We start from the raw sequence: 23,070 nt of genomic DNA, 5'->3' as shown, positions 1-23,070 counted from the left end.
CCCAGTGTCTCAATATCTGGATATAAGGGACGTGACTCCAGTATCCCATCTGGGGTGCCAGGGGCACCTTGTGACTCCACATATGCATAGGGCGGGGGTCTACAAGCTATTTCTACAGGGGCCATAATAGGTGGGTTATCAGGGAGACCAAATTCTTCGAATATAGCTAGGACATCGCGGTACTGCATCTCCTTGTCTCTCACCCTCTTTTTTGCTGACTCGCGATTAAAGATTTTGTGTTCTGTGTCCCGTTTGTATAATTGTATAAGACTCACTTATAAATGATTTATTGTCAGAGTACATACATGACATCACATACATCCAGAGACTATGAGAGAGAGAGAGAGAGAGAGAGAGCATAGCGAGAGAAAGAGATAGAGAGGCAGATACACAGAGCACAAGAGATAGAGAGAGAAAATGCCTTGCACTGGCCCCACTGGGAGAAAAGTCTTCAGATTAACACTTTCGTTTCAAAGGTTTTAAAAGGTTCTCATCCTGTGATCACTGGTCTGGATCAGATTGGGTCTCCCACCACTGGGAACTATCACTCCTTCCTTCCCTCCCACCTCGAGTGAGCTACACGTCAGCCCACAATGTCTGCCCTGATCCCGCAATGGTGGGGGTGCGGGAAAGAGGGAGGGAGAGAGGATAAAACAGGATCCCATTTGATGCGGAGCTGGAATTGTGGGCACAAAATTAAAACCAAATTGTATTTCTCTGCCCTGCCCAACCTGGGGAGGGGGGGGAGAAGAGAGAGAGGGGGAGAGAAGAGAGAGGGGGGAGGGTGAAAGGAGGGAGGGAGAGAGCAAACCCGGACACTTCGTGGCTGGAAACTGGAAACAGGCACTTTTCCTTTCCCTTCTGTGTTTTGTTTCTTCCAGCTTATCTAAGCCTCTACGTTTTAAAATTTTGTTTCCCTCACCTGTCAGGAACATCTCAGTGCCCCCGGGTAACCAACCCCTCTTCCTCCAGCGGTCTACACATTTTCAGAGCATTTTTTGTTTTTCCAATGCCGCATTACTGGTATTTCGCTCCTCTAATTCCTGATTAATTTCCTTAATAACTTGGTCAAAAGTCTTAGCAGGCAACTGTACAGCCATAGCTGCAGGACCGCTTTCTAATGCCTGTTTTAATTTAGGTTTTTGTCCGTTTAGGGGATCTATGTCAACGAAAATTGCTTTTAAAAATGTCTCCTTGCAAGCTGGATGACTAATATCTTTTAAAGGAACAATTGACTTCCAATTGACTTCAGACTGTCCTGTATACTCTGATTGCTCGTTTTCCACTCTCTGTTTTCCCAAAGGGGTCTGAAAGTTAAATTACAACTAGAAAACCAAATATTTGGGCTATACTTTTGTCCTGTTTCCCTGTACCAATCTATGAATTTACGTAACTTTATCTCCTTGGTGATGTTGGGAATACCCTCATTTAACTTATCAAAAGTATTTCGAATAAACCGGGTGTCTCTTAGGAGTTTATCAACTTTTTCATTAATATCTCCTACCTGATCCGGACACAGCTGTCGCAGCCTTCTGTCGTCGTTCTTGTTCACCAGGCAGGCGTCCCTGAGTACTTTTTTTGTTGTCTCAAGGTCTCTAGTGTCTGCTGTGGTATTCCACCACGGCGAATTGGGGAAATAAATTCTTAACTTCTCAAGTGTACAGACATTATCATACCTACCGGACATTTATAAGTCAGTCTCTCAGATACAATTGAGGCCAATAAGCCTGAACCTTTGTTTTCTTTCAAAGCCCAACCTTCACGTGGGAGATTTCTCCTCTTAATAACCAGTTTAGGGCAGAAAACTCAGGTCCTCAATTGTTTATAGACCACCTTCTCACTCTGTTGGACTTTGCAACGACACAATAAAGACTTTTAAACTCTAGTAGTTTCTTGCGAAGCACTTAATAAATGTCATTCAAACACCTTAAGGACTTTTATCTTGTCTGTAATCACTTACGTGTTACAATCCTGGCATGCGACCTTCAATTGTGGTCGTCTAATTTGTCCGATCTCCAGTTCTTACTGACAATCATAAAGATTTTAAAAAAAAAAGAGAATTTTGTTAAAACAGGCTTCTCTGGACCTTTTTATCAGCCGGCTGAGATGATTGTCAGAAAAAACAGAAACCGTCGTCCAGTGTTCACTCACCCATCACGTCGGGGTCACCAAATTGTTAGGTCTGCTTTGTTCATGAATGAGTGAGACAAACACCAGACTGAGTCGAAATCAGGGTTCTTTGTTCTTTATTACCGGATTGTAACACTTGCGACTAACAATGTTAGTCGGAGAATGCATTCTGCCGTTATCAGCAAAATGGTGATTTTTTATACCCTTGGATACGTGCTTAGAACATCATCATATCATTACTTGTCCAATGACTAAAACTGTTGCTATCCTTTCCCTGCTAGCTTCCTGCCTCTCAATCCATCAATGTCTCTCTTATCTTGTAAGTACAAGGATGCATTCACATCTTGTTACAGCCCCGCACAGGGTAACTCCTTACACATTCCCATCTCATGATGTTTTACCTTACACCTACCCTTAATTTAGTCTATGTGTCGTCTGAGTCCAGCGTGTTCGTTAAATGAAGTGATAGGAGAATCAGTTTATTACACAGCATAAGAATAAAGCTTAACAGAGCTCTGGTTCAGTCGTTAGTTCATAGGTCACCTGCACAGTCAGCTATTCCCCAAGACTGACCTCTACTGTCCAGTCTCTATAGTTTATATACCTCAACCTTATACAGAACAAAAGTTGGCTTTCTTTGCTAGATTTTTTGCATAAGATTTATCACAAGTAATTTCCTGCTCTGCAGTTATCTGGGGCGTAGAGCTCCCATCTTAATCCTCAAGGTCAGAATATCCTGTTGTTTTGATCAGAAATCAATTCATAACCAGATATTTCTAATTATTTCTTTGTTCTCATCTGGCCATATTCTTCTGTTCTACTAAACACCTCCTTCTGTCTTAGCTTCTTACTGATTCCATTCTCTTTGTTTCTGACAGTCTCTGTCAGATTCTTTTTTGTTTGTGCTAATCAACACCTTCTTTTTGCCTTAACCTTCTTACTAAATTGTTTCATACATATCCTCTCTTTTGTATTTGGGGAGCAGGCAATTCTAAACCTACTGGAATCAGCCAACTTTGCTACATACTGTGGCTGCCCCTTACTTACATTACTCTTTCCCTTCACCATGAGGTAAATATTAAATTGTTACATAGTACTGGATTCATGTATACAAACTGAATAGTACATAAGCATATATTCTACATATTTTCTATGATTAATTAACCCCTATATTCCAACACATCAGTGCGTAAGATCGCGTCTCCCTGGCTCGCATTGGGCATTCTCTCTTAAAATGTCCCTCCTTTTACAATGGTAGCAAACTAATGCTTCTGTTTCCCAATTCCTACCGGGATTACCACGAGGTCCCGGGAACAGTCATCGTCCCCAGAATTCCCCTCTACCCTTGCCCCTGCTCTGGTCTCTACTCTCCCACTCCCGGAGCTCCTCCCAATGTCCAGGAGCTGGCACACAGCCCCTACCCTTTCCTTGCTGTCCCTCCACGACTTCCTTGACTGCCTGCATCAAAATCTTAGCCTTTCCTTTCTGTTTATTGGGCATTCTCTCTTAAAATTACACACCTCCGTACTAGTCAGGGGCACATTTACAAAACCGAGACCCCCTCCCATGGGAACTTCCCGTAAAGGTCTCATCCAGTTAATTTCTGGCTTATCCTCTCCTTTATAATGTCTAGATTCCTACTCTCCAGGAAATGAATCAAAAGGTTCTGCCCTTCCCTCCCGGAGGGTCTCACACTGTTTTGAATCAAAGTCTCCTCCCTCTCTTGTCAATTGAGGTGGTAATCTAGTACTTTGTGAACAGGTCATCATACCACCCCTACTTTCTTCTCCTTTCTTTAGCTGTGGGGGAGGAGGGGAAGGTGCTGAAGGGTAGAGCATAGGAGAGAGGGTAAAGATAGGAGCCGGCATAGGAGGAGCATAAGGTGGAGGAAGGGAATGTAACACATCCCATCCCTGTGTTTCAGGGACAAAAGGTTCCTCATCCTTCTTGTCCTTACATTCCTTTTCATTCAAAACCAGCTGATCAGCCGATTCACTGAGCCAGCAGGCTGCATATTCCCTGCTCTCAATATTATCTCTTTGGTTTTGATAGAGCCAGATGTTCAATGCCTGACACATCCAGTCATCCTCGGATCCGAACTTTGGCCAATATACCGAACTCCCTTTTATCGGACTTTTAACCCATTCCAGACAGCAATACCTGACCATGGTCTGTTCGTCTTTCCCACGGGTTTTTCCCGCAACCCAATCAGATAGCATTAATCCTAACGGACTTTGCTTAGTTACCTGATTGTCCCGTCCTTCCTTAGGACTATTTCCCTTGCTACTCACACCTCCCATACTAACAGGTAAGTAAAATTCCTCTTACCGGGATCCAGTAGCTATTCCTAGCGCGCTTCCTTAATGTCCTCCCGTCATTTGTTCTCAATGCCTCTTCTCGGATATCACTCGCTTCATCCACTGACCAGTCACCCGTCGTCCGTGAGTCCAGCTGAATCAGCTGGGGTGCACCTACCCTCGTCGTCGGGCACTCTGTCAGTGGAGGGAGTGGGATCCCGGACGAGCCCCCATTTGTGAGAAACAGAAGTACCTTCACAGAATTTGCTCGAGACAAAAATTGAGAACAAAGAACATTTATTGTACAACAATGCAAAGTTGGGTGCTTCCCCTTACCCTGGGAATACACACACACACTGGGGCTCACCCAACTTTTATACAGTTGATTTCAGTATAGAAGTACCCTCCCCCTTACATTCTTCTGCCTCCTGGATGAGTTTGGCATTAGGCAATCCTGTCTGCCTACCTGCTGTTTCTGTGAACTTGGAGGACCAGGGGGTATTCGGTGTCCCATCATGTCTTTGTCCTTATTCACAAACCTGCCTTTGTTTTAATTCACACCTTCCCGACTCTCAGGGCCACAATCTTCTTATATGCAGAACTTGCTAATTCTGTCTAAGGCTAGAAGACCCTTATCTTATCCAAACTAACTTTACTCCTACATTCTATTATCTATTATCTATCGTTATCTTATTCATACTGGCTTTTTTTATTACACATATATCTATACTAGTTTCCTCATCTTCATATTTTTATATCAGTTTTACTTATCTCTCACATGCTGACTCATCATCTTTCTTTATGCAATCCACTACCATGGTATCGTCATCAAATTTGTAGACTGTGCTATTGTTGTACTGAGCCATGCAGTGAGTAGAGCAGGGGGCTACAAACATAGCCCTGTGATACTCTGGTACTGATGGAGATTGTGGAGGAGATGTTCTTGCCAATCCGCACTGATTGTGGTCTGGAGGTGAGGCAACCCATGATCCACTTATGAAGTGGGGTGTTGAGCCCCAGATACTGCAGTTTGCTGATCAGTTTTGAGGGGATGATGATGTTGATGCCGAACTGTAATCGATAAAGAGCATCCTGGTGAATGCATCCTTACTGTCCAGGAGTTCCAGGGCTTTCTGTACAGCCACTGAGATAGCATTCACCGTCGACCTGTTGGTATGATAGGTAAACAGGAACTTATCCTTGTCATCGCTCAGACAGGAGCTGATATGCTTCAATACCAATCTTTCAAAACACTTCAGCAGGCTTATTATTCTGTATAAAAACAAGCATATTAAAAGGTCCCAGTTTCATCAGGTTCCAATAGGAATGCCCACTTTCCACCCAAAGCTAATCAGACCTAATAGTTTCACAAATTCACACCAGACGATTCATTTTGTTTTATACCCTTATGAACCATTTGTGCCAATTTTGCCAATTGAATAAGAAACCTGTTTGCCTTTTAATTTTGCATTGATTACTGTGCCTGTTTTTCTCTCATTCTTAAAGAATAACCAACGTAATGGTCCATTTAATCAAAGACGAGGCTTCTATCCTCGAGCACAAGGTCAAAGACTCAGCGGAAGCAGTTTTCCTGGAAAATCTGATGATGGTAGGAATCGAAGCAAAAAGGGGCATCCACGGGAAGGCCATGAAAGCCAGCCCCAGAACAGAAAATCTGGGCATCAGGGACCAACTCGTGATGCAGGCAAGCTGCTAACACCAGATTCAAATGGTACTGTTTCTCCAACTAAAATCAACTCGCAATCGAGACCCCCTGAACTAAATACCACTGTGTCTGCAGTCCTCAGCAACCGAGTTTCTCAGTATAGGTCATATCCGATAAAACAAGAGACATCTGTTGAGACCAAAGTATTAGCCATACCTAATGGAATGACTGTAGTAGCCTAATTTAATTGAATTCCATTTTTTCTAGTGCAAGTTCTTTTGTGACTTGCCTTCATACAATTTTGATCATTAAATTGGAAATGAAAATTAGCATTTTTTTTGTTGAAATTAGTTACATTTTGCATTTCTAAAGCAAACTTTTTAACGTTGCTAGAAATTATAATGTTGAAACATTGAAGGTGAACTATTTTACTGATATCATTGATGGTCTGACAAGAGGCTTTCCTTTAGGCCGACTTGTTGGGGGATGGAAGTGGGGGTCATGTGTTGTGAGTTAGAGCGTAAAAGGGCTGTATATCAATAAATAAAATCATAAAACCTCAATGATTTAATGTCCAGTCCGTTCCTGAAGAATAGATGATGCTATGTTATCTCTTTTGAAGATAATGCTGTTTGTGAAGCAACAAATTAGGTTTTAAGCATCTTCCTTTGATAAATATTGGATCTTTAACAAAATAATCATTTCACTAGATTTATTCTTAATAATATCTAACAGGCCATTCTTGAACCAGGACAACGAAGCTGATTCATTGAGCAGTTGGTAAAATATCTCATCAACCCATTCTCCTTTGAAACTTGATAAAAAATGCAAAGACCAAGCACTCTGGTAATTGCGTTGTTCAAATAAATATCTATTGAGAACATTGTTTGATAATGTGCACATCCTTTAGGTAATTGCAAAGATTTCAGAGATGAGAATAATAGTTCTGCGCTATGCCTGTTATAAAGGGTACGGCAAGGGATAAACAGACCTTTTTATTTACACTTCCACACATCACAGCATCTACAATACATCTACAATAGCATCGTGAAGACTGCAATGTTAGCTACTGACTTGAAGGTATTGAGATTATGTGCATTGAATCGGAACGTAAGTTGCTCTATGATATGGATGGCCAGCATCAATATGAAACAAAGCCTGATAAATACAAAAAGAAAATTTCTTCAGGGAAATCTTCTTGCTCAGATTTTATGGCTGTAAGAACTGTGAAGCTGGCAGATCTGGCTGTCATTGAAGCATGAAAAAGTAGAGCAGGAGTCGACCGTTTGTGTCTTTGAGCTTTCAACACCATTTAATACAATAATGAATGAACTATCTCTTACTTATGTTCCTGTTCCCCATTTCTTTTTATGCCTTTATACTGTAAGCCTGACAGCAAATTCTAGAGTATAAAAATGCACTGAGATGTTGATGTTCATGCCAATGTTTCACAGCTCCTCCACAAAACTCTCCTTTTTGAATTACCAATTTAGTCCCCAGAAATGAGTGATCTGATGAGAACTTGATGAACTTGTAATCTATCCTTGCTATGAACTATTATGCTTTGTGGTATGAATTTTAAGTGTGCTTATATTTCTGTACCTAACCTTAATTATGAATTATATAAAAACCAATTAATCCATGCAGCTGAGAATTCACAGAAATATAATGGAATTTATATGTTTAATTTGTAAAGGATTTATTGATTAATATTTCAGGTTCCATTTTAACATTGTGGATCATCCAATCTTGATTTCCTACCTCATAATATGTCGAAAATATTATGCTTTTTTGATCCTAGTTTCTTGTAGTTGAGAGTTTGTCCATATGATTAGCCATATTAACACTATCACTATTGTGGGAGGCCAGAGGTTCCTGTGAATAGATTTCCTTCAGCATCACAATCTAAGAGGAGATCTGAATGTGGAAATTGCTGCAGCATCCAGGCAACTTCATTTGAAGTCAGCAGTGAGTAATATCACCCCCTGCTACTGCCAAAAGATTAGGTTAAAATTCATGGCCGTTCCAGAGCTGCTCACTCCTCTCATGGAGTTCTGAAATAATTCCATGCTCGTGCAGCCATTCCCCCTCGGTTGCTTGTGGGGAAAGGTAGGCCAGAGGTGTGCAGTCAGGCAAAATCCTTGCCGGAAAAGGAAGCCGTGAAGTCATTAGCCATCATTGACCCTGAGGTAATGTTCAAGTTTATTATCATCTGATTATAGATGTGCAATCCAACAGAAGTGTCTCCCCACTCCATGGTGCACATTCAAAAACACCCAATACACAGTACATAAAGATCACATAAATAATCAAAATAAATATATATAAATATTTGGATAATTTACCATTACAGAAAACCCTTCATCAGTTTACCAACCTGTATTAAGAAGCAACTTCCCAGATTTTAATGCTCTTGTACCTTCTTAATGACAGTGGGTTGAAGATACTGTGCACTGGATAGAAAAGGTCTTCTATAATTCTTTGAGCTCTATTTAGTCAAAACTCCCAGTAAATGTTGCCCAAAAAGGAAAGAGAATCCTCTCAGCTGTTTTAATGATCCTCTACATAGTCTTCTGGTCTGACTCTTTGCAGTTACCATACCACGTAATGATGCAGCGGTTGTACTTCTATAAAAGGTTATCAAGATGGGGGCAGGAAGCGTAGACTATTGAAGGGGTGTTCTGAGTTCAGGATAAGTTGTGCCTTCTACACAACCTAAGGAACTACGTGCTCTCCACTTTCTCTGTGACAGAACCGTTGATGTGTAGTGGAGAATGGTCGACTTTCATCCCGAAGTCCACAATCATCTCTATGTTGAGAACCAATTTGTTCCTCTCACACCATTTTTAGTCTTGGAACCTCCTCACTCCTCATTGATGCTGATGACTGTTGCACCATCTACAAATATGATGATTCAGTCATGAGTCAGCAGCATGAACAATAGTGAGCTGAACACACATCCCTGAGGTACACCAGGGCTCAGTGTGATGGGGCTCGACGTTTTGCTGCCAACCCAGGCTGGCTGTGGTCCTTCCTTCAGGAAGTCCAGAATCCAGTTGCGGAGAGGGGTGTTGACTCCCAGTAAGGATAGTTTATCCACAAGCTCTATAAAACACTGGTTGGACCACACTTGGAATATTGGGTTCAGTTCTGGTTGCCTCATTACAGGAAGGATGGGGAAGCTTTGAAGAGTGTGCGGAGGAGGTTTACCAGGATGTTGCCAGAATTTGAGAACTTGTCTTATGAGTTAGGGTTTTTTCTTCTTAATCAAAGAATGAGAGGTGACTTAATAGAGGTCTACAAGATAATGAAAGACATCGATAGTGTGGATAGACTGCACCTTTTTCCTGGGGTAAAGAGGACATTTGTTTAAGGTGAGAGGAGTGTTTAGGGGAGATGTCAGGGACATTTAAAAGCTCTTAGGATGTAAGAAATATAGAGGGTTATAGGTGTGAGGTGGAGAAGGTTTAGATCGTCCAGCAGGTTTATATAGGTCAGCACATCCTGGGCTGAAGGCCTATATTATGCTGTAATGGTCCATGAATGCTTGCAAGGATTTCACAGAGGGACCAAACGCAACACCAGAAATAAATGATAACTACATAAGTTAGAAGCATCGAAGTCTACATTTCAGAAGTGGTAAAAACAATTACAGTTAGATAAAAAGTAAAAACAGAATGAACTTCAAAGTTTCAAATGATTATTGAAATCTAAATAATTCGGTCCTTTACACCAATCTCTTCCACTTAATTGATTGGAGAAACACTCATTGCACCTCCTCCAGCCCAGCAGCGAAGTGGTAAGGAACCTCCCCAGTGTTGCCTATGTCCCTGAGAAGACCAGTGGTGGATCACAAAGGGCCAGGTGCAAGCCATTGACTCACCCAGCATCAAAGCTCCCAACTTCACATGGAACCCTGAATTTGGCAACGGTTATGCTGGACAATGCAGGCCACTTTTTAAACTCACTTTTGCCTTCGCATGCAAAAGCACAATTTTGTGATGGAGCATTCAGGTACCAAGTGTAAATTTAAAACAAAACAATCTGCTGGAAGAACTCACAGATCAAACAGCACCACTGAGAGAAAAAGGATGGTTGACATTTTGGGCAGGAAATCCTTAATCAAGTCTGAGTCCCTCCAGCAGATTTTTTTTTGGCTCCAGATTCCAGCATCTGCAATTGTCTATGTGTCACCATGTGTAAGTAACATATAATACATTGTAGGCATTAATACACAGAAGAACCTTGCTGGCCCAGATCCCAGGATAGGAATGGCAGCAAGGGAAAGGGGTTTATGGCCCAGGACCACAGGGGAGGAGTCATAGGGTATGAGTCATCTGTGGGCGGGCCAGCTCCATATATGATAACTATATACAATGGAGGAAACATATCACCACATACATGTTGTTGCTGGCAAATGTTAAAGCTTGGAGAATGGAGAAGAAAGTGCAAAGTTACCTTAGAATATTACAACACCATTCTTTTCTTCCTCATATTTTGCAATTCAATCACACTACTGAATAAGTATTTTTTAAACAGAGAACCAAACAAGATCCATAATTATATTTAATCATTAATTCAAAATCATTCGTAAATATTGATTCCACCATTTCATGGTTCAATTTTTGATCATTGTAAACAGGGTGGCACGCTTAGCATCGTGAGGTTAGCACAAAACTATTACAGAGCCAGTAATCGGGACTGGGGTTTAAACCCCACGCAGTCTGCAAGGAGTTTTTCATTCTCCCCATGTTTCCTCTGAGTGCTCCACTTTCTTCCCACCATTCAATAATTGGAGGTCAGTTGGTTGTAATTGGGCAGCACAGGGTTATGGACTAAAATGGCTTGTTGCTGTGCTCTATGTTTACATTTAAACATCCTTAAGGGAATGTATTACTGATGCTACAATGAGGCATGGCATCAAACACAAAAATGTATAGAGAGATCATTCTCCTTTTGCTGAATTTGGTAACAAGATTATTCATTTAAAGTCATCCAGAAAATCCAATAGAAAGATGTTTGAGAATTATAATGAAAATTTTTATTGCTGATTCCCATTTCAAGAAGATTAAAGAAATCTCTTCAGTTTTTGTGGGCAATGACATACTTTCAACTCTGCAGTAACAATGAATTTGAGCACAAATGCAAGCGTTTGCTTTTATTGACTTGTTGATGCTGAAGATGTTGAATTGTTTTTAGACTAAATAATGTGCTTTAGGAAAGTGAAGATCCATTAAGTTAATGTTTGAAACACACGTGTTGAAGTTTCTACATTAATTGGATGTTGACTGAAACATTTACATCACTAATGCCGGTATTGATGCTGTAACTCAGTGGTTTTCAAACTGCCCTCCGAAACTCACATTCCACCTTAAACAATCCCTATGCCATAAGTGCTCCGTGATTAGTAAGGGATTGCTTAAGGTGGGATGTGAGTGGAAAAAAAAGTTTGAAAACCACTGTTTTAATCGTACCTAATTGACTCGTTATGTGCACGGATTCATAACTCCAAAGGAAATGGGCCAATGACGATTTTTCTCAGGCAAGATATTTCAGTAACAATTAGGTCTAAAGGAATGGTTCTCAACCTTCCCTTTCCACTCACATCCCACCTTAAGCAATCCCTTCCTAATCACAGAGCACCTATGGCATAGGGGTTGCTTAAGATGGAATGAGAGTTTTGGAGGACAGTTTGAAAACCACTGCTGTAACTCATCAACAGCATTGCTATCACCCCAACTGCTGGCTGCCCATATTTTCATTGTTCTTGAATGCTTCTTGTTCTAAAAATCTCGTAGTCCAGTCGGGAACAATATCAACCCAACATGTGCCTTTAGTACATTCAAGAAATATACACTGCTCTGGAATATAGCAACGGAGCTGAAATGTTTGCCAGTTAACAAACACATTTAGTGCATTAAATGTGATATTGAACACAGGTGAGACTTTGGTTGATCTAGTGCCATCTGTCATGAAACATCAATTTTATGAAAACAAAACAATAAATGCTTTAAATGTAATGCAGGTTCATCTGCACCTTACAAGGAAAGTAAAAGGATGGTCATTAATCAGGTATTATTCCTGATTTACTGTATTTACATTTTTTCTCTGTAATCAATATTCTGAGCTCTTGGAGGTTTGGAAGTTGAAAATTAACCAGCTAATAGGTAAATCTGAAGCTGAACTCTGTCTCTTTCTCAATGAATCCTGTAAGCAATCTGACCATTCACCAATTTGACTGGATTTACCTGTTATTAAAAATTAACTAATCATTTTCAAGCAGTAATATGGGTATATTTGCAAATTTGTGCATTTCAGTCGAGCAGTGCAAAATGAATGTGCCTTGCAAGCAAAACAACTGCTGAAGTATTTGCAACCATGTTCAGCCTAAAGAGCTGAATAGATTATCTTTCTCAACTGAGATCCCCACCATGGCAATATAGGAGATTAAACAGTGGTCAGTACAATTGTCATCAGTATCATGCATGATGTAAGTGATGTGGACATCCTTACAGTCTCTCTTATGGATTAATGACAGCACTTGTTCTGTGAGCAAGGTCCAATTTGCAGTGATAGTTGCAGAACAGCAGAGGGAGACCACAGCCTGCGTATACTGCCAGGCCTCAGAACTGGATTGTTAGGAAATTTCACTTCCTTGCTTGTTCTCATAAACTGACGGGGATTTCTGGTTTAAGAAGAAAACAAATTATTGCTGTTTTATAGGCTGAAAGTACTTGTGGAATAGCTCAGTGGAGTCAAAACTGGGCCAAATAACTTACTGGAGGTCAAAGAATGAAAGATGACAGTGGCAGCTACTGCCGTGTATTTCTAAACATTGAAGCAGTACAAGGTTCAGACGACAAAGGAAGATTTTGTGAGGAAAGAGGATTGTGCTACTGAACTTCTACAAATAGCCCCATCAAATATATATCCTGAACGAATTGAGATGGAATTAAATTTCAGCATTTTGCGGATGATATTTAATGGAAATGTATGATGAGGCATCTTTCATAAACTAACAAGTGTTCATTAGTAAATTTCCAAGTATGAAGAAAACTAAATCAGGCCATTCACGTTCCTGCTTGTGCTCCATGTAATTGAATGAAAATTCATAGGGCAGAAGATGGGGTGCTGTGCAATATCTTCAAATTCTCTGTGCAGCTGTTCGGTAAACAAATAAACAGGACAGAACGTGTAATCAAACCCTCCTTACTGATGGCTCAGACAACTCACAGTGCCTGATGGAAAAAATGTGTAGAAGATCAGACCACATTGCATTCAGCAGGTGACAAACAGTAAACACAAATTTGGTTTTCCCTCATAAAATAACAATGCCAGAACAACAGTAACTATCTCCATTTCATTTTTTAAATTAATTAACAGTTTACATGCAATATAAATTTCTACAGTTACTTATGGGAAGAAGCACAAACATATTGTGTACATTTAGCTAATGTTAGATCAGTTTTGTAATCATGTAATCTACCAGACCGCAATACAAACTGGATGTAACAATTTGATAGTCTCTGCCTGATAAAGATCAGCTGAAAATTCCCTCCACATTTGACAATCTTCCACAAGTTACTTTAACAATACTTGTCTAATGATTACACTTTAAGTCTGTATTTCACAGTATCAATTGAAACTCCCAGAGAAAAATATCCCATTATTCAACATTGTTTCCAAAATATCATCGTATCATAGCTCAATGATCATTTGTACTCATTTTCTTTAACACATCCCATCTTGTGGCTTTTGCATCTATTATTTCTCATCAGTGCAGTGGCTCCTTGGCCCTTTATCTCTGCTTTGCCTTTTGAAATTTGTGAGATTTTGGATGGTTTCTAGTGCATGTGACTGAGCTATCAGGGCTTTCAGCCTCTCTTGCTCCACCATGGATAAAAATACTGTCCACAAGCCAGACTCTTTACATCATTTCTACAAAACAGTACAATCAAGTTGAAGATTATCATCATCTGACTCTATATCTACAATCCGATGAAACAGTGATTCTCTGGACTTCAGGCCACGCACATACAATAGACAGAACACAATTCACACATGTACATAAAGATATAATTTTAAATAAATACAGCCCGGGATATCTGGCACCTACAGGGATTGGTGGATGCCAGATATGTGAATTTGCTAGTTGCTTGTAGAGCCAATTTTAAACTTTCATATTTTTTTGCCTATTTATTTTCTGTGTGTTTTGCCAGTTGCTTGAATTCCGGATCAGTGGGATTTTCTCATCTTATGGCTTGACTTTGTGAATGAAGATTTAGGAAGGATCGTAGATATGGGCACGTACTTCTAGCCTGAACAATAGGTTATTTTTAGGCGGAATGCAGTGCCTCACCTTTTCCACCTGGGGTTTATCTGCCACGGCCTAGCATGCTGGGACCATGACAGTCATGTCCTCGGGTCACAGGTGTTACATCAGAGTGTCCTTCTTCTAGATGGATGGCCTGATGAAGCTAACAAGCCCTATCTGCCTGGGTTTGAAATCAGAGTTGTCCTTCTCTTAGCCTGGCTGCCAACCAAGGCTATTGAGCCCAGCCCACACATTCAGTTATACAGCCGGACGCGCCATAACGTAGAAAACTCAGTAAAAATGGGGAACACCTCGAGAAGGTGTTGCTACAGTGCAATACTGTAGTAGAGGCCATTTGCAGTGACTCGTGCCTGGCAAGCCAGACAGTGGCCACGTGGTGATCACTACACCGAGAAAGGAGAGACGATCTATTATGCGTTCACTTTCCCTGGGTGAGCAGGACATCAGGCCCATACCTCACCCACCTCCCCCCCCACCCTCCAAACAGGGATTTTACTGTATATATACATATATATAGTTCATGGACAAGTTGCTCTTGTGTCTTGGTGTGAGCTTGCAGGCGCCTCAGATTGAAGAGACTGCCATCCATGCGGTACCGGATGTAAACAGCGTCTTCATTGTTGAGGTCTTTCATGCCTTGTTTCAGCATCATGCTGAAGAAGATAGTAAAGAGGGATGGTGCAAGGACGCAGCCTTGCTTCACGCCGTTGTCAATGGAGAAGGGTTCAGAGAACTCACGTCTCCAGAATGGAGGACCATCGCCTTCCCAAGATCGTGTTCTATGGCGAGCTCTCCACTGGCCACCGAGACAGAGGTGCACCAAAGAAGAGGTACAAGGACTGCTTAAAGAAATCTCTTGGTGCCTGCCACATTGACCACCACCAGTGGGCTGATATCGCCTCAACCGTGCATCTTGGCGCCTCACAGTTCGGCGGGCAGCCTTTGAAGAAGACTGCAGCGCCCACCTCACTGACAAAAGACAAAGGAGGAAAAAACCCAACACCCAACCCCAACCCACCAATTTTCCCTTGCAACCGTGCCTGCCTGTCCCGCATCGGACTTGTCAGTCACCAACGAGCCTGCAGCAGACGTGGACATACCCCTCCATAAATCTTCGTCTGCGAAGCCAAGCCAAAGAAAGAACATATATATAATTGTGATAATTTTCACCATTCTCAAAGCCTGCAGGAAGAAACCAGGCTGGCAGTCCTGATTTTTATGCTCCTGTCCCTCCTTCCTGATGGTAGATACTTCCTCAAGCCATTATGTTCAATCTGAATCAGGTTCCGGCCATTTAGCAGCTCCACAAATAGAAATCCAAGAGACATTGTATCTTTTCTGAAGACTGATTCTTCCATCATAACAGCATCACTGAACTTGAGTTAATTACATCACACTGTATCGAATTTTTCATCATTCACTTTCCCAGTAAATGTCAGCAATGATTCGCATCACCTCTGCAGTCACAGTGGTCTCCTTACATCAGTGCAAAAGCACAGATGACCAATGCAATTTACTAGTTTATAATGTGGACATGAGAGAAGCAATCAATTCATGACTTAAAACTATCGAAAACCACATGAAAGACAGCACTAGGGCGCCCCACTTTCTTTCTATTTTATTTTAGAACGTAACATTGACCTACTGAAAACTTGAAGAGAAATACTTGAAAGTAAAAGAATGTCAAGGGAAAAATAACCATGAGGAATGCTTCTCCCAATCAGAGCCAATTCCAATGAATGTGGGCCAGGTTTCAACCTATTTAGCAACCTGTACTAGCAGTTCATATTTCCCCGATCATTATCGCTCCTGAGAGTCAGAGGGATGATGCATTTTATCTCAAGCTTTCCAGTCCTGGCAACATCCTTGTGAACCTTTGTTGCACCCTTTCCGCTTCACTAAGATCCTTCTTGTAACCAGGCAACCAGAAATACAGAGTATTGCAAATGTGGCCTCGCCAACATACTGAATGGCTCCAACACAATGACCCAATTATATATTCAGTGTCCTGAAGAAGGCAAGCAAGCCAAATATCTTCTTCACCACTCTATCTACCTCTGTTACCACTTTCAAGGAACTGTGTACCTGTATACCAAAAACTCTGTTCTTTAACAAACTCCAGGGCCCTACCATTTGCTGTGAAATGTCCTGCCTTGATTGGACTAAGAAAATACAACTCCTTGAAATCATCAGAATTGAACTCTATGTGTCATTCCTCAATTTGTTTGCCCAGGTGATCTAAATCCCATTGTAGTCTGAGATAAGCTTCTTCACTATTCACTATATCACATATTTAGTGTCACCTGCAAACATACTGAACATGCCACCCTTATTCTCATCCAATCCAATCACAATGGCACACATTTCAAGATTCAATTTATTATCTTAGTAATAAAACAATGTTGTATTACATGAAATTTCTTTTTGCCTGCTGCAAGGAAGACTTCACCACCAGCAGGAATTACCTAAGCGTCACCCGCAGTCAGAGAGAAAGAAGCAAAAAGCGAGTCCCCCCGGAGTCACCGAGTGTCCGTAGATTTGCTGCCTCAGCCCCCGCAGTCACACAGAGTCCAGTCCAAACCATCGGCACGTGAGCTCCAGAACCAAACCTCTGACTTTCCACCATCTCCTACCACCAAGCCAATTTTGTATCCAATCAGCTAGCTAATTAAATGGCAGATTTGCAGGAAAAGAAAACCAGGGTTAAAGGACTCATCATGTTTACAAAGAGAGAGGCAAGTTCTCAGAGGATTATGAATACAATGAAAAGTTTAAATTATATTATTGGATGGTATACATTTGATTAATTTTCTTTGGAAAAATGGTGTATTAATATTTTAGGGCAACAATTTTTTTAATTGCACAATTAACTGACATTATGGTTTTACTCACTCTCCAGGTCTCGTTATATTATTATAATGTTCAATTATTCATGAACATAGAAAATGATAGTTGTTTCCTTGTAGATTTTAGTGAATAAACTGGCTGAGATTCTATATTTTTCACACTATAATATTGCATTTATCTTCGAATTTGCAGCTTCTGGATTTGAAAGCTTATGTACAAAGTTGTACTTAGAATAAATAAATAAATATGCGATCCTTTCTCACTTTTGTCCCATTATTATCATGGAAACATCCGAAGTTCTTTTCCCATTTTTCAGTCTTTTAGAAATATCCTAATATATTATAGATCAGCTAGTTGAGAGGTGTCACAGCAACAATCTTGCGCTCAATGTTAGCAAAACCAAGGAGCTGATTGTGGACTTCATGAGAAAGACGGGGGAACACGACCCAGTCCTCATCGAGGGCTCAGTCATGGAGAGGATCAAGAACTTCAAATTCCTGATCTGTCCTGATGCCTCCATGTTGATATAATCACGAAGAAGGCTCACCAACAGCTAGAGTTTGTGAGGCGACTGGGGAGATTTGGTACGTCACTGAAGACTCTCAAAAACATCTACATGGGTACCATGCAGAGCTTTCTGGCTGGTTGCATCACTGTCTGGTATGGCGGCACTAAATCTCAGGTGAAGGAAAATCTCCAGAGGGTTGTTAACTCAGCTGGCACTCTTCATTGGCATGGCAATGCAGGAAGACAATAAGGCCCTGAACAGCCAAGCATGAACAAAGTTGAGCAGAGTAAGTGGACTATGTCATTGCGTACAAATGGAACAAATATTCCTTTCAAGCTGGAGACGGCAAAGGACAATTTGATCTGTGAGCGCAACATCAGGGTATTGAAGATAAATCCATACATCCATGCAAATCCTGTACAGCTCAAAGCCTGCAGAGGACAGCGAATTGACACAAAAGGTGCATGTAAGCTCATGGTGAAAGATAAAGAACACCACCTCACATTCACAATTGGCCCAGATGGACATGAATCACTGCTTGGTAACAAAGCATGTGAAAAATTAAGACTAGTGAAGAGGGTGTAATGCAACTGATTGGACCCAGAGACTTGAGAGGAACACAAACACGCTTTTAATAGCTTACAATCAATGGTCAGTAGACACAATAGTCTTCAGATGAAAGATTCAAACCATGTTTTTTTTACTTTTGCAGCCTTTGCTTCTGCAAGGCTGAGAACCTGCTTGTTTTTAGAATCAGCAGACATAAGCTAAATTCCACCGAGGAGCCAGAGATGCTGTTATCTGACGAAAGGACATCTGTGTACCAAGAACATTTAATCTTCCTGCTTGTTTTGGTCACAGACTGTCAGAGGCCTAGCCTTGATGCAAAATAAACCATTGTATTCAAAGTGATAATCTGAAAATTATGTTATTCGATAGAAGCCTAAGCATGCTAGCTTGCTCGCTTATCTTTCTTACTGTGCTGGGAATAGGTGCTTGGGTAAGCAGTTTTTGGGTAATATAAGCCATGGTCCCACTGCTGAAGTTTGAGACTCTCCAAGAGGTGGCAACATCTCTCAGCAAGAAGAAGAACTTCTAGAGTCCAGCCAACGTCCCGGTCGGGGGAGGTGGAGAAGCTGCTACCGGCGCCGTTGCCTCACTTCGGCAGTTGGGTCCAGTCCAAGCGTTGATAAGTATAGTTGGGAAGGGCTTGCATATTGTAGTCTGAATTCAGCTTTTGAATTTGTAATAAACATTTGTATAAACTGAACTGCTCTCGGTGTGTGTCTATTTTCTTTCGGTAGCTCAAACACTGTAACCAATCTAAAATGAACAAAATGAGAAGTATAAGTTTACCCAAGACAGTTGGCATCGTGGTCTTCCAGAGTGTATCGAGATAAGGAAGGTGGCCCTTAACTCGTATTTGTTGACCATTCTGCCCATCTGTCTCTGGAGATCCAAGATCCCATTTGTGATACCAAAAGGGACCCTCTGGAACTGATAGAGCCGTTTGTCTGCCTCAAATGCTGTGTAGAGTCTGTCCTCAGAATGGATTGGTAACTGATGGTATGTAGCTTTCAGGTCAATGGTTGAATAGACTCGATATTGCGTAATTTTGTTTACCATATCCGAAATTCGAGGGAGTGGGTGTGTGTCCAGGAATGTGAAGAGATTTATTATTTGGCTATACTCAATCACTAGCCTGGACTTTTCTCCCCCTTTCACAAACACCACCTGGGCTCTCCATGGGCTATTGCTAGGCTCAATGATATTTTCTTTGAGCAGCCATTGCATCTTGACTCTAATAAATTCCCAGTCCCCTGCACTGTATTGCCTGCTCTTTGTGGCTATTGGGGGTCAGGTTCGGAAACAGTGGGAGGGGGAGATCAATGTTTAGTGTGGAGAGACTGCATGTGGCGTCCAGCTTTTTGGACCTTCCGTTCTGCACCGTGATTGGTGGAAGTGGGCCAGAGTACTCCATGGTCACGCTTTTAAGGTGACACAAGAAGTCCAGGCCCAGTAACACAGAAGCATACAAATCCTTCAGTACATACAATCAGAACATACAGAACTCCTCCCCCCCCCCACCTTTTTACAGTTAGATGTACTGTACAATACCCCTGGATAGTTGCAGAGTGTGAGTACAATGTTAGGTAAATATGATAGTCCATCAGATACACTTCTAAGTTGTTCTGCAGAGCAGTTGCAGAGTTTATAAAGCTCTCAGTGGAGCCAGTGCCTACCAAACAATCAGTCAAGCGTCTATTTACCCTCACCCCCATTGTCGAGTTGTTCAATCGGTGAGGTCTTGCCTGATCAAGAACGACCACAGCTCCAGCTCCAGAAACCACATTGCTCCCCATATTGATGTCAACCCTTTCATCTTGATCTGAGGGTGGACAAAATGGCGTCAATGACGAGGCACAGCAAGATAGCAGCCATTGCTTCCCATGATGCTTCATTTCTGGTGGCAGGTCTTGCCACAAGGCAAGATGGTGACAATAACCACATGAGAGGCCGGGGCTGACACTTCGGGTCTTGGGCCCAGGTCATATGCCGATTCGGGGGTCACACACACGGTCACCCTCTTTGGGTTCCCCTTGGCCCAGCAGACTTTCACCCAGTGCCCCCTCTTACTACATCCTGAACACACGACGTCTTTCATGGGACATCAGGCACAGGGCTCCCCACAGAAGTAGCATCCCCGTTGCGCATGGTCGCAGCAGTCGGTGTTGAAGCTGCAGGGGCCGCCAGCACCACATAGGCCTGGTCTTCTGAAAAGGTGTCGCTTTCACATGTGAGGTCGCCACCTCCTAGATGGGTCTGTTCGAGTGCTTTTGCCAGCTCCAGGGTGCTGGCTAAGTCCTTCTTCCCCAACTCCAGCAGTTGCTGCCTCACATGCCTCGTCCTCACTCCTGCCACGAGGATATCCCGGATATGTTCTTCCTCTCTCACCTGGCTGTGGCCACTTCATAGTGGCCCTTTCTAATCAGGGTCCACAGTTCAAGGACATAGTCATCCAGCAACTCCCCGGTGCTGACGTTGAGAGAGCTGGTGTCTCACCAGCACGTTGTTCTGAGTCCTCCTGTAGCGGGCCTTCAAGCCTTCTATGGCAACCTCATAAGTTGCACAGTCCCTGATGACAGCAAACCCCTTGGGACCGACTCAAGAGAGAAGTGCAGACCTTTGGAGACTATCAGAGTTGAAGGGAAGACTGGAAGCACTCCAACTAGTAAGCAAATTTCTTCAGTGCCTCTGGGGCCAGAGGGTAGATCTGGAGCATGCCTGGATTCAACAGGGCTTCAATCCTGCTTCAAAGAATAAGCTATTAAAATTGTAACGCTACTGATTACACTCAGAGACTTGAGAGGAGCACAAATATGCTTTTAATAGCTTAATATTAATGGTTGGTATATACAATAGTTCTCAGCTGAATCTGAGGTAAGGCGTGAAAACCAAGGTTTATACTGGGGTAGGTGGGGAAAGAGCCAAAAGATAGGCAAGCCATCTAAACTACACACAGTCAGTGAATTCCTGTTCACTGCTGAGGGTGCACCCCATTAACAGCAACAATGCATGGAACAGCATAGAGGAAATATTGGATCAATTTCCCAACATCTTCAAGGGGTTTGGAATTCTACCATTCACCTATAAGATACAGTTAAAGGAGGATGCACAGCCAGTAGTTTAGGCCCCAAGGTGGGTTCCAGCACCACTAAAAGAAAAGCTCAAGTAGGAACTTGACCAAATGTCGGCACTAGGGGTCATAAAGAAAGCGGAGGAGCCCACAGAATGGGTGAATTCAATGGTGTGAGTCAAAAAAATTGGTGACTTGAATGCCAAAATAAAGAGGGAACATTATCAGATTCCAACCAGGGATGAAATTATAAGTGCAAAGTTTTTCACTAATTTGGGTGCATCCCAGGGTTTCTGGCAAATAAAACTGCACAAATATAGATCAAAATACTGTCCATTTAATACACCATTTGGCCAATACTCCTGTCTGAGGATGCCTTTTGGAATTTCCACATCATAGAAGGGATAAATGGGTATGTGTGTACATGGATGATATGATCCTATGGGGATCCACACAAGAACAACACATTGAGAGGCTCATCAAAGTGCTACAACACATTCAGATTATAGATGAAAGTTAAACAAAGTAAAATGTCAGTTTGGTGTGAAGGAAATCACCTTTCTGTAAGATAAACTGTCAGAGGCAGGTGTGGAGCCAGACAAGAGCAAGGTGAAAGCAATTTTAGAGATGCCCAAACCCACTGACAAAAAAGTCATAATAAGATTGCTGGGAATGATCAATTTCATTGGTAAATTCATATCAAACCTGTCTTCCAAAACAATGTACCTAAGGAAGTTGTTACAGGACAAATGTGAAGTCAAATGAACAGATAACCATTCCTACTACAGAACAAGTGCTTTTGATGTTATTTGACGCATCCAAAAGGACAAAAATATCTACAGACACTTAAAAAAAAAGATGGAATAGGTGCTGTACTAATTCAGGCTATGGGAGAAGATTGGAGGCCAGTAGCATACACATCAAGGATGATGACAACATCTGAAGTTGATAAGTGCAAATAGAGAGAGTGTCTGGGTCTAGTTTATGGACTCAATAAATTCCACAGTTATGTGCAAGGTCTACCAACATTTGTGGCAGAAACAGACCACAACCCACTAATAGTGATAATCAAGAAAAAGTAAAATGTCACTGAGAATCCAAAGACTGATGATGAAGTTCTAATGTTTTGACTTTGAATTGGTGTATACACCAGGGAAAATTATAGCTGATGTGTTATCCAGGGCAACGATGCAGAGTGAAACATGCAATGAGAGTTCCATAGAAACAGATGTGAATCTGATCACTGAATCTCTTCCCATATCTAACATGAAATCCAAGCAGATCGCAGCTGAAACAAAAAAGGCTATAGTTCTACAGAAGGTCGTCAAGAATTTGAATGTAGAATGGCTTAGAAGTGAATGTCAGCCATACTACAACATCAGAACTGAACTGAGTGTTGTCAATGGGTTTCTATTCAGACAGAGCAGAATTGTCTTTCCTCAATCACTGTGACAAGAGATGCTGAAAAGGCTGCGCGAGGGGCACCTTGGAATGGAAAAATGCAAGAGGAGGCCAGAACTGCTGTTTAGTGACCAGAGATAAATGCTGACTTTGACAGGATGGTTTCCAGCTGTTTGAAACATCATGCAAAGCAGGCAAAGAAATCAATGATAATAACTGACATACCAGCAGATCCACAGCCGAAAGTTG

The 23,070-nt window shown here is 41.8% G+C and overlaps 1 protein-coding gene across 3 annotated transcripts in view; it reads left to right on the top strand.

The window, feature by feature from the left end:
* The window catches only part of LOC138761791 (SPATS2-like protein), a 165,751-nt gene extending 159,095 nt beyond the window's left edge, over window positions 1-6,656 (top strand). For all 3 annotated transcript variants that reach the window (XM_069934526.1, XM_069934525.1, XM_069934524.1), the window contains one exon: window positions 5,934-6,656. In XM_069934526.1, the coding sequence (XP_069790627.1) occupies window positions 5,934-6,335 (402 nt within the window). In that variant the 3' untranslated portion in view covers window positions 6,336-6,656. The remainder of the gene's footprint in view (window positions 1-5,933) is intronic.
* The last annotated feature ends 16,414 nt before the right edge of the window (window positions 6,657-23,070 follow it).

The sequence above is a fragment of the Narcine bancroftii genome, chromosome 4, assembly GCF_036971445.1.
Source record: "Narcine bancroftii isolate sNarBan1 chromosome 4, sNarBan1.hap1, whole genome shotgun sequence".
In the NCBI taxonomy this organism is placed as follows: domain Eukaryota; kingdom Metazoa; phylum Chordata; class Chondrichthyes; order Torpediniformes; family Narcinidae; genus Narcine; species Narcine bancroftii.
Note: the sequence above shows the minus strand (reverse complement) of the source record. Positions and strands in the feature narration are given on the sequence as shown.